This window comes from Rana temporaria, chromosome 1, assembly GCF_905171775.1.
Source record: "Rana temporaria chromosome 1, aRanTem1.1, whole genome shotgun sequence".
NCBI classification, from domain to species: Eukaryota; Metazoa; Chordata; class Amphibia; order Anura; family Ranidae; genus Rana; species Rana temporaria.
In genome coordinates this window covers 200,195,460-200,208,048 of record NC_053489.1, presented here as the reverse complement: position 1 = coordinate 200,208,048, position 12,589 = coordinate 200,195,460, and the positions used below count along the sequence as shown (strand labels likewise).

General features: G+C 44.4%; 1 protein-coding gene across 3 annotated transcripts in view; it reads right to left on the bottom strand.

The window, feature by feature from the left end:
• The window catches only part of LOC120935633 (E1A-binding protein p400-like), a 164,386-nt gene that overhangs the window by 17,157 nt on the left and 134,640 nt on the right, over nt 1-12,589 (bottom strand). For 2 of the 3 annotated variants that reach the window (XM_040347686.1, XM_040347688.1), the window contains exons 49-50: nt 8,113-8,234; nt 6,585-6,749 (exon numbers count right to left, since the gene is read on the bottom strand). In XM_040347686.1, the coding sequence (XP_040203620.1) occupies nt 6,585-6,749; nt 8,113-8,234 (287 nt within the window). The remainder of the gene's footprint in view (nt 1-6,584; nt 6,750-8,112; nt 8,235-12,589) is intronic. The other variant, XM_040347691.1, reaches the window with a different exon arrangement.

Genomic DNA, 12,589 nt, shown 5'->3' with positions numbered 1-12,589 from the left:
CTCCCTCTCTAGTGGCACCTTCCCCTTCTCTAAAACTGAGTTACTAATATTCCCCCCTGCCCGTGCCCCCCTCCATGACTTTTCCATCAAAATCAACAATGCAACCATCAGTCCCTCCCCACACGCCAGGGTACTAGGTGTAATCCTAGACTCTGACTTGTCATTTCAGCCTCAAGTCCAAGCATTGTCAAAAGTTTGTAGAATTAACCTCCGTAACATCTCTAAAATTTGCCTCTTTTTAACCAATGAAACCACCAAACTCCTCATTCACTCCCTTGTTACCTCTCACCTTGACTATTGCAACTTCCTTCTTATTGGCCTGCCTCTCTATAGGCTATCCCCTCTTCAGTCTATCATGAATGCTGCTGCCAGACTTATCCACCTTACCAACCGCTCAGTGTCTGCCAAACCTCTGCTCCAATCCCTACACTGGCTCCCTATCACCCAGCGAATTAAATTCAAAATACTAACCACAACCTACAAAGTCATCCACAACTTTGCCCTGAGCTACATCATCAATCTTGTCTCTAAACATATCCCAAACCGTCCTCTCCTCTCAAGACCTCCTTCTGTCAAGCTCTCTCGTCTCCCCTTCCCATGCTCGTCTCCAGGATTTATCCAGAGCCTCTCCCATCCTCTGGAACTCACTACCTCAACCTGTCCGGCTATCCCCTACTCTTGCTACCTTCAGGCGATCCCTGAAAACTCACCTCTTCAGGGAAGCCTATCACGTCTCCAACTAATCTTTTACCGCTTCCATCAGCTCATTCCCCACAGTTACAACCTTTTGTACCACCTGCCCCACCCTATTAGATTGTAAGCTCTTCTGAGCAGGGCCCTCTTAATCCTCTTTTATTTTATTGTATTGTAACTGTATTGTCTCCCTTTTATATTGTAAAGCGATGCTAAAACTGTTGGCACTATATAAATCCTGTATAATAATAATAATGCAGAAGAGAGGCCAAAGTCATGATCAAAAGCTGGTAAGATAGGGCCCACAAGCAAACAAAGGTGTGCTGAAAATATGGAAGGCATGCAGGAGTGCATCTTCATTGTCCACAGATGCTCCCTTTGTGTATTGGAAAAGAGAAATTGTAGGAGGAAAAAAACTATGAAATCATTCCACTACAGGAACTGGGGCAATGACACTTTAATGAACAGGAACTGGGGGGGGGCTCAATGGAAATGTTCTAAGTTTCTAAGAGATGCTGCCCGTCAGTCAACATTTCTCCTGCTCTGCTCCTCCACACTCATTGGAGCGCTGAGCTGTGGAGGGGCGGGAGCGGCCGTCTCAGCAGCTTGCTGAGACTGCCATCAGTCTAGGTAGCCGACGGATCCAGACTTTCCACGTCCTGGTGACATCAGCTGAAAACAGGTCACAAAGAGTGCAAAACGAATTGAACTCCTGTGCCCCGTAGGAGAAGCTTAACCATTCAACAGGGCTCCAGCCAGTACAGCACCCACTAAAGCATACATAGTGGCTATATAGAAAGCTGAAAGAAAATCCACTGGTTGCATAGACAGGATGGGCACTGTGAAATCTGCAAGAGGGCAGTTGGAGTTGTAGGGGAACAACCACAGCAGTGACATATTAACCAGGAGCAACTTTAAAAGTGTAGTTCCAATTTTGCAGCCAAAGTGGGATAAGCCCCCATTCACATAGGCGCGATTTGACAGGTCAAATTGCATGGCAAATCTGAGCCTATTGCCGGCGTCCCAAACGGTGTGGTGCCACACCAATATCCAAAAAGTAGTTCCTGTGCTACTGTTGGCGACTTTAGGGGCAATTTAAATAGACATCTGTACATGAACCTGCACAGATATCTTTCAAGTCACCCCCGAAGTCAGACTGAAATGCGGCTTTGAAATCGTGTCAGAGGTCAGATGAACATGCACGATTTCAAATCCGTGTTCAGTGTGAACGAGGGCTGAAACTTACTTCATGTTTGTTACAGGTTTTCATAACTATATTTAAAGCCGAACTCCAGGCAGAAAATGTTTTACCTTGCAGTGGCACTGTGCCCACACTGCAAGGGTAAATAGCTATTTCTTGCCTACCGGAGAGATGAAGGGATATACTTACCAGATCTTCTAACCCCCCCCCCCCCCCCACCCAGCAGTTACTGCACCCTCATGCTTTAGCAGTCTTGAGTGGTGGACAGTTCTTGATGTCATCAAGCCCAGAACAGGCTCCATAGAACTGCTCTGGTGTGGGTGTGAGGATGCAAGGTGCAGTCCATTAGTGGATTATGGGGAAGCACCATTTGCCGGTGGAGCGGCAGATGAGGCAAGTAAAAGGTTTTCTTCTCTTCCCTGGACAAAATGAGCACTTAATCCTTGTAGTGCAGGTGCAGCCCGAGAGCAAGGGAAAGGTTTTTTGACTGGAGTTGGGCTTTAAAAATTACTGCTTACATTTTACATGATCTTTTATGAAAACTCCAAAATTTAAAGCTGAAATTTAGAGAGAAAAAAAAAAACCCACACAAGCATTTTCTATAGCTTTAGTGAGCTAACCTACCCATAATTATGTGCCACGTCCTGCAGGCAGCTGAATCCTGGAGAATTCTTTACTGCAGGGGTGCCCTGTTCTCTTCCTGCTGCTGAACTTCAGGCACAGTGGGGATGCACTGTGCATTTTTCATTTTTATTTATTAGGAGAGATCACGACACGAGTGTAAAAATCGGGCACCTACAGACTGTCAAGTGTAGCTGCCTGCCTGACAAAAAGGATCAGCTCCCTGGTAGTTCATTGAGAACTACAAGCTGTCAGCCACAATGCCCAATGGTAGTTGTAGTTCCCCAATTCCGAGAACTGTTATTTTTTTTTCAAATGTTGATGGGTGTGGTGAGAAAATCCCCAGCCTGCTGCCACAAAGGGAACTGAGGGGGGTGCGGGGAGTGCTCATTTAGTAACATGTTACATCCCGGATATGGGTGCAACTTTTTCATGTTATGAATAATGAGCTTATCCTTCAATGCACTTTAAATAAAAACATCTCTTAGTTTATAGAAAATTGGGAACCTGTGCTGCTTGGCTAACTACTGTCACAGAGAGAACACTGGTATATATAAAAAAAAAAAAAAAAAATATTCAATGTTAAGCATCAAAAAACAGCATGACAAAACATTTTGTAGTCCCAGAGAGTTGAACAGTCTGGTGTTGTACAGACTGAGATGCCAATATGAAAGCATAAAGCACAGTAATGCCATGCACCACATTAAAACAGATGATCAGGTGTGGAGAGAGTTGAAGGATTCTATGACAGGCATATTCCTGTGGAACACAGTGTTAAAAAAAATAAATAAATGGGTACAGCATCGATATTGTTAATGGACTAGGATTCTCGACAGTCATTATCTAGTGCCTAAACCAGTCCTCTAACCAGCCATACTATTGTTGTCAACGCACACCAAGTTATTGTTTTATTTTTGTGAATAGGGGAATGAAGCAAGAGTGGGTACAGAAAGAAACACTCCCCAACCACTCCATTTGGCCTACCACCGGCATTATTATGTAGAAGCATCAGTATTATTGTGTTTCAAGCATTGTGCATGCTCCAAAATATCTTGGAGCTTACAAAAAGGCACCCACTCTTTGTTTCGGCATGCAAACAGAGCAGCACAGGATTAGAGGTCGACCGATATATCGGCCGATATTTGGTGTTTTTTTATTAATCGGCATCGGCCGATTATGCTGGAAAAGAAAGCCAATTAAACGTCAGCGACAGCTTCTGTTATAGAAGTCAATGCAAGTTGCCTGAGAAGTTTCCCCTGGAAGTGACTTATCCCTCTTGGGCAGCCTGCCAAGTCAGAGATAAGAGATACAGGCCCGGATTCAGAAAGACTTATGCCGACGTATCGACTGATACGCCGCGGATGCGCCGTCGTATCTATGCGCCTCATTCTGCAAACAAGATACGCCTGAATTTTGGCTTCATACGACCGACGTAAGTTTCCTACGCCGTCGTATCTTGGGCGCATATTTACGCTGGCCGCAAGGGGCGCTTCCATCGATTTACGCTTAGAATATGTAAATGACCTAGATACGCCGATTCACGTACTTGCGCCGTCGCAGTAATCTACACCTTTACGTGAGGCATACGTTCGACGTAAAGTTATTCCACATATAAGGAGGCGCATCCCATGCAAAAGGTATGGACGTCGGAACAGCCGTCGTATTTTACGTTGTTTGCGTAAGTCATACGTGAATGGGGCTGGGCGTAGGTTACGTTCACGTCGTATGCATTGAGCCGTCGTATCTTAGGGAGTAAATTCAACGTGATTCTGACCATGCGTGCGCATGCGCCATTCGTTACATCATTTGCATGGGGTCAAGCTTAATTTAAATGGATCACGCCCACTTCCTTCCTACTTTGAATTAGGCGGGCTTACGCCGGCCAATTTACGTTACGCCGGCGCACGTTTGGGAGCGAGTGCTTTGTGAATACTGTTCTTGCCTCACTGATTTACGTTGGCGTAGCGCATATGAGATGCGCTACGCCGGTCTAAAGATGTGCCGATCTACACGAATCCGGGCCACAATGTTTAAACTTCAATGAACTGAACTGTGTAGGAGAGTTCTCAGTTTAACCATTTAAAGACTAAATCTTTTTTGACACTTGTTGCTTACAAGTAAAAATCCTGTATTTTCTGCTAGGAAATCACTTAGAACCCCCAAACATTATATATATTTTTTTTAGCAGAGACCCCAGGAAATAAAATAGCGATTGCAGTCAGCAGTCTTTCAAACGCAATTTTTTTGGGAAAAAAATACACTAAAAAAACTAAACAGTAAAGTTAGCCCATATTTTAATTTTTTTTAGTCCAAAAGCTTTGATTACCTGTTTTTCTCTATTTGAAGGGGAGGTTCACCCTAAAAACAACTTTTTCTTATTACACTGGCCCCCCACATTACAATACGATTATGCCTGTTAGTTTTTTTTTTTATGCTGTACATACCTTGATACAGCATATTCACCCGTGGCTTCGGGGTTGCGAGTCCCGCGGGAGTGGGCGTTCCTATCATGCTGGTGATTGACGTTTTGACAAAAAACGAGCTCCCCCCGTCGCGTAAGCCGCGTCACGATTGGCAAAAGGAGCCGAACGGCGAGTCGGCGCTATACTGCGCATCGCTGTTCGGCTCCTTTCGCCAATCGTGACGCGGCTTACGTGACGGGGGGGAGCTCGTTTTTTGTCAAAACGTCAATCACCAGCATGATAGGAACGCCCACTCCCGCGGGACTCGCAACCCCGAAGCCACGGGTGAGAATGCTGTATGAAGGTATGTACAGCATCAAAAAAAAAAAACTAACAGGCATAATCGTATTGTAATGTGGGGGGCCAGTGTAATAAGAAAAAGTTGTTTTTAGGGTGAACCTCCCCTTTAAGATATAAATATATATTTTAATCTAAATTATACATACAAGTGCACTGTATGGAGGCTTGTTGTGTTTAAAATAAATTTTTAAAATAAATTTTTAAAATAAATTTTCTGCATCACTTATTACTTAGCGGAGTAATATTGGTACTTCCGCTTTTCGGAACCTTCCCCCCCTCCGGTGTCACATTTGGCAGCTTTCAGGGGGAGGAGGGAGCAGATACCTGTGTATTCCGGTTATTTGCTCCCTCTTCCGGGCATAGATCACTGTGGTGACCTACGCCACATCTGGAGCCTACTCCGCCCCCCGCTGTCTTCTGGGAGACGCACAGGTCCCAGAAGACAGCAAGGACCAGTGGGATCGCGCAGCACGACTCGCGCATGCACAGTAGGGAACCAGGAAGTGAAGCTGCAAGGCTTCACTTCCCGATTCCCTTACCGAAGATGGCAGCAGCAGCAGCAGCACCCGAGGGAGAGATCGGCTTCGGGTGCCGACATTGCGTGCGCCCAGGACAGGTAAGTATCAATACATTAATATATATTATATTATATATATATTATATATATATATATATATATATATATATATATATATATATACATACACACACACACACATACATACACACACAATATATTTTTTTTTGCAGCGGAACTCCGCTGCTTTCACATGGGACTGTCATTCTTGTGGCGCTATTTGGCTGCTAGCCCGGCGCTTATATCCCAGCTAGCGGCCGATGAAGGGGTTAAATGCTCAAGTTTAGGGCCACTGCTGAAGCGCTTTGTAGGCTCTTTGGTCAGCGGTGCCATTCATTTCAATGGGCAGGAGTGGTGGAAGAGCAGTAGACACCGCTCCAAAGATGCTGCTTGCAGGACTTTTTTTAACGTCCTGCCAGCGCACTGCCTCAGTGTGAAAGCACTCGGGCGTTCACACTGAGACTGCAGGGGAGCCGTTTTTGCAGGCACTTTACAGGCACTATTTTTAGCCCAAAAGCGCCTGAAAAACCAGTGTGAAAGGGGACTAACTGTTAGATTTTATGAGATGAAGGGCGGGGAAAAATAAATAGATCAAGCCTAACCCATATCGGTCGACCTTTACACAGGATGCATTGATTTTCAATATACGTTTTCATATTTGATACATAGTTAATGTTTTTAGAACAGCATCAAAACTATCAGATTGTTGCTACTGGTCACCAGAACATACCTGTATCTGAGCTTGAACTTGCTGGTTTCCAGGTGCCTTCTGTGCCTGAGTTAAGGAAGTTGTTAGGAACTGAGTTTTAATGGCTGACTGATTGGTATAGGTGACTTTTTGATGCTGGGATGCAGTGGACACTTGAGGTGAGGTTATCTGGAGGGAGAGGTAAGGCTGAGCATTAAAAGCCCAGGGGAAAGCAGATAGGAAGAGATAAACGTAGCACCAATTAACCACTTAAAAAACACAAACTGTAAAGCAATAATACACAAACTCCCACTTGTTACTTGTTTGGGAAGTCTATAAAAGGAACAATTCAATATATAAAACATAATACATTTTTTGCATCAATGTAACAAAACAAAACAAAAAAAAACGTTCAGCAGTCTTTGAAATAAAAGTCAGCCGCATTAATACAATGCTAAAATAAAATGTTAAACATGTTACAAACATTGATAGGCCAACACACAGATACAGCAGCAAATCTGAGCAGTTAAATGCTATACATTTTAACCACTTGCCGACCTCCTCATGTAAATATACGTCAGCAGAATGGCACGGACAGGCACATGCACGTACCTATACGTCCTCTGCTTGACGCGGGTGGGGGGTCCGATCGGGACCCCCCCGGTACATGCGGCGGTCGGCAAGCCTCGGGGAGCGATCCGGGACGACGGCGCGGTCGCTCCCCGGAGCTGAAGAACGAGGAGAGCCATGTGTAAACACGGCTTCCCCGTGCTTCTCTATGGCGGCGCATTGATCGAGTGATCCCTTTTATTAGGGAGACTCGATCGATGATGTCAGTCCTACAGCCACACCCCCCTACAGTTGTAAACACACACTAGGTGAACACTAAATCCTACAGCGCCCCCTGTGGTTAACTCCCAAACTGCAACGGTCATTTTCACAATAAAGAATGCAATTTAAATGCATTTTTTGCTGTGAAAATGACAATTGTCCCAAAAATGTGTCAAAATTGTCCGCCATAATGTCGCAGTCACAAAAAAAAAATCGCTGATCGCCGCCATTAGTAGTAAAAAAAAAAAAAAAAATTAATAAAAATGCAATAAAACTATCCCCGATTTTGTAAACGCTATAAATTTTGCGCAAACCAACCGATAAACGATTATTGCAATTTTTTTTACCAAAAATAGGTAGAAGAATACGTATCGGCCTAAACTGAGGGAAAAAAATGTTTTATATATGTTTTTGGGGGATATTTATTATAGCAAAAAGTAAAAAATATTGCATTTTTTTCAAAATTGTCGCTCTATTTTTGTTTATAGCGAAAAAAATAAAAACCGCAGAGGTGATCAAATACCACCAAAAGAAAGCTCTATTTGTGGGGAAAAAGGACGCCAATTTTGTTTGGGAGCCACGTCGCACGACCGCGCAATTGTCTGTTAAAGCGACGCAGTCCCGAACTGTAAAAACCCCTTGTGTCTTTAGGCAGCATATTGGTCCGGGGCTTAAGTGGTTAAGGCAGACTCATTATTCTCTTGGGTAAAAAGACACAGTTAACAGTGAAGCCACTTACCTTCTGTTGTCCCATGGAAGCCTGAGTCTGGAGAGCTTTTTGCTGTTGCTGGGCAGTATGGTGTTGTTTCAGCTTCAACAAGGGCTGCATATGCAAAGGCTGAGCCATAAGACTTTGCCCACCTAAACATGCAACAAAAAGTACATGCTTTACTACAAAATTTAAAAAGATGCAGTAGTAGCATGAAAGTTTAGGGAGGTCACTGCAAGGTGTTTTTTTTTTTTTTAATTTACTATATCTTGAAAACCACAACTATGAGTAGACTTACTACCATTTACTTTTAAGAGAATAAGCATATCCTGCAGCAGTAAAGAATGATGGACAAAAGACTGCATTCGGCTACTGCCAAAATAAAAACCCTGTGTCTGAAACTCCAGAGAAAGCTTTTTTTTTTAACAATACTTTTGGGCCACACTGGAATAGTAATTCTTGCATGCACCTGTGCGGTGTGATTTTGTAGCCCATTCATTTGATCGCACTGGAACACAGAGAATATAGTGCATGTACTACTTTTAGAAACCGTGCCACAACAGAACACATGGTACTGTGGTGCCGGTAACATTACAATGACGCCCACAGCAGACAAACACCCGCAGGGACAAGAATAAAAGCATAAGCATTTAAAGCACACTTTGTCTTTAACCACTTAACGACCGCCGCACGCCTATATACGTCCGCACAATGGCACGGACAGGCACAAGGGCGTATATATACGCCCTTGCCTTCTAGCGGGTGGGGGGTCCGATCGGGACCCCCTCCGCTGCGTGCGGCGGTCGGGTCCCCTCGGGGAGCGATCCGGGACGACGGCGCGGCTATTCGTTTATAGCCGCTCCGTCGCGATCGCTCCCCGAGGCTGAAGAACGGGGAGAGCCGTATGTAAACACGGCTTCCCCGTGCTTCACTGTGGCGGCGCATCGATCGAGTGATCCCTTATATAGGGAGACTCGATCGATGACGTCCATCCTACAGCCACACCCCCCTACAGTTGTAAACACACACACAGTGATCCTTAACTCCTACAGCGCCCCCTGTGGTTAACTCCCAAACTGCAACTGTCATTTTCACAATAAACAATGCAATTTAAATGCATTTTTTGCTGTGAAAATGACAATGGTCCCAAAAATGTGTCAAAATTGTCCGAAGTGTCCGCCATAATGTCGCAGTCACGAAAAAAAATCGCTGATCGCCGCCAATAGTAGTAAAAAAATAATAATTAATAAAAATGCAATAAAACTATCCCCTATTTTGTAAACACTATAAATCTTGCGCAAACCAATCGATAAACGCTCATTGCGATTTTTTTTACCAAAAATAGGTAGAAGAATACGTATCGGCCTAAACTGAGGGAAAAAAATGTTTATATATGTTTTTGGGGGATTTTTATTATAGCAAAAAGTAAAAAATATTGTATTTTTTTCAAAATTGTCGCTCTATTTTTGTTTATAGCGCAAAAAATAAAAACCGCAGAGGTGATCAAATACCACCAAAAGAAAGCTCTATTTGTGGGGAAAAAAGGACGCCAATTTTGTTTGGGAGCCACGTCGCACGACCGCGCAATTGTCTGTTAAAGCGACGCAGTCCCGAATCGCAAAACCTGGCCTGGGCATTTAGCTGCAAAATGGTCCAGGGCTTAAGCGGTTAAGGTAAAAAATAGCGTGCCAGTTTTGGCACATATTTTTTTCAGTCTAAATGGTACAAAATGTATTACTACACAAAATGTCATTGTGTGTTTAAAATATATTTTTGTTGTGCAGCACATAATTGATTTCCACCGACTCACCTCCAAGACGAGATACTTTTTAATCATTTTTAAAGCTACTAGTGATTTTACGCTGTGCTGTCTCTATGCTTTTAACCAGTGACTGATTATTCACACCACATATACAACAGTTAGGCCTCAAATAGCAGCAGCTGGGCATTTTATGTGTACATGTACACTCAGTCGTTTATAGTAGTATAGAGGCAGTTGAGTTTTTTTTTTTTTTTTAAAGCAGATAAATCGCATTCAGGACTGAAGTTTACCAGCATTTCTACTGCCAAATTCTTGTAAACGTATGTAAACGTTAAGATACAGCATTAAGTGTTTTTTTTTTTTTTTTTTTTTTAATATGTCAAAATCAATGGTTCCCTATGAGAAGTGTCTTAACTGACTTTCAGCCCATTGATTTGAATGGAAGTCACATCCAAGTCAGATCATCACGATCGCCCTTTGAGTCTGGTATAGTAAATCTTGAAATGGAACCCAACACCAAACCCCCCAGACCCTTATCCAAGCATGCATCCCGGCAGATCAGAAAAAGGGGGGTTGGAGAGCGAGAGCCCCCCGCCCTCCAAACCAGGCCACGCACCCTTAACATGGGGGGTGTGGGTGCTTTGGGGGCTCTGCGCCCCCCACCCCAAAGCACCTTGTGCCCATGTTGATGGGGACAAGGGCCTCATTCCGACAACCCTGGGCGGTGGTTGTGGGGGTCTGCGGGCAAGGGGCTTATCGGAATCTGGAGGCCTCTGAAACCAGTCCCCCCATGTGAATGAGCATGGGGTACAATGTACATTGTACCTCTACCCATTCACCCCCAAAAAAAGGCAGTGTGGTGTAAATAAACTCAAGAGACGGTTTTGACAGGTCCTTTAAGGACAGGTCCGGTTTTCTCCCCCTGCCGACCCGGTCTCCCATCGCTGTGCTAGCTCCGCTCTCTGCCGATTCATATATAGCGATAGGGCGTGGTCAGCCGGCGATGTCACCATAAGACTCCGCCCACAGGATGAGAACCATCAGATAGCGGAGCTGGCACGACGACTGGAGACTGTGTTGGAGGAGGATCGGGTCTGCGGTGGAGAAGACCGCAGCGGCAAAGAAGACCGGAGAAAGAACACCGGAGGGGAAGACAGAAGGAAGAGCAAGGACTTGTCAAAACCATCTCTTGTTTTTATTTACTGCACAGACTTTTTTGGGGGTGAATGGGTACAATGTACCCCATACTTATTCACAAATGCCGGCATCTAGGGGCGCCCCTTGTTAAAGGGGGCCTCCAGTTTCTGGTAAGCCCCCTGCCCACAGACCCCCACAACAACCACCCAGGGTTGTCGGGAAGAGGTCCCTGTCCCCATCAACAATTGAAAGGGAGACATGTTCGCATTAGCATTTGGGTAACTGGTTACAAAAATAAGGTTTAGGAACCTTGTATAAAAAACATCATAGTATATGAATGTTCAGAATGTAATTATTGGTCTGAAAAACCACACCACCGAGTGCAATTATTTTTGCAGCAATGCAGGGACTACATTGATGTTTGAACAGATAGAAAGTATAACCCATCACATTGCATCATCTATGAAAGATATAGTGGCAGGTCTACAGGAAATCAGGCAGAAGCCCATCGATTGCAGCAATTAGTACAGATGTTTTAAGGCCATGATGAGACATGTGTCCCTAAATGGACAAGGGCCCTGTACAGTATCTGGAAAGTCCTTGTACCTCTTCCTAAAATGGGAAGGAAATGACCACCCCTTGTGACTGTAAAGCTGCAACGAGGTTTAGAGAAACCGCTTGAAGGGAAAACTGCAAGTAGGAACAGTATAGAAAATAACAGAGGACAGCAATAGGGACTTTAATTTACTCTTTGGAGAAGTACACAAAAGGCCTGACTGTCACTTCTCTAAGCTGGAGCAAATGTCAGTAGGCTTCCCCACACATGCAGGGGTGGGGGCAAAACTTTATTGTGAGGAAGACTTCTGAGTAAGTCTGGTGGGTTTAGAGGTTAAGGGTCTGCTACAAAAGGTTACATCTTCAGAAGATGAGGATGTCTGGATAGGGCTAACAAATCATACACATGAGGTTAAAGAAGACAAACCAACAGGGAGGCGTGAATGTATACAGTGGAGTAGCAACCCCCTTCCATTTGTATCTGCCTCAATGTATTCCTCAAGGGATTTTGCAAAGTAGTAAGGACACAGAATTGACAAATTGCATTCACCCAGACTTCTACACAGAAGGGTAGTGCAGAGGACAAGAGTTATAGTTTTGCAGAAAGAAAAGGATTATCTATATCAAGAGAAAGTTCACCGTTGATTTTTCCAGTGCACCATTGTCTACTGACAGAGGGACACTAGCCAGCAACCCAGATCCTCCTCTTCTCGTCTCCCTCTTCTGCGTTTCTGGCCCCTCGCTCCTGTTAAACGCCCCCACAGCAAGCAGCTTGCTATGGGGGCACCCGACATATGCAAGAAAGCACAGCTCTGAACAGTGGAACCAAAAATAAGGTACGTAGACCACGTTTCTCAACTCCAGTCCTCAAGTACCCCCAACAGGTCATGTTTTCAGGATTTCTCTCAACTGAAACGGCTGTGGTAATTGCTAAAGCAGTGAAACTGATCAAATTACCCGTGCAAAATAATGGAAAGCCTGAAAACATGACCTGTTGAGGGTACTTGAGGACTAGAGTTGAGAAACATTGAAGTAGACAGCGGCAAACCTGCT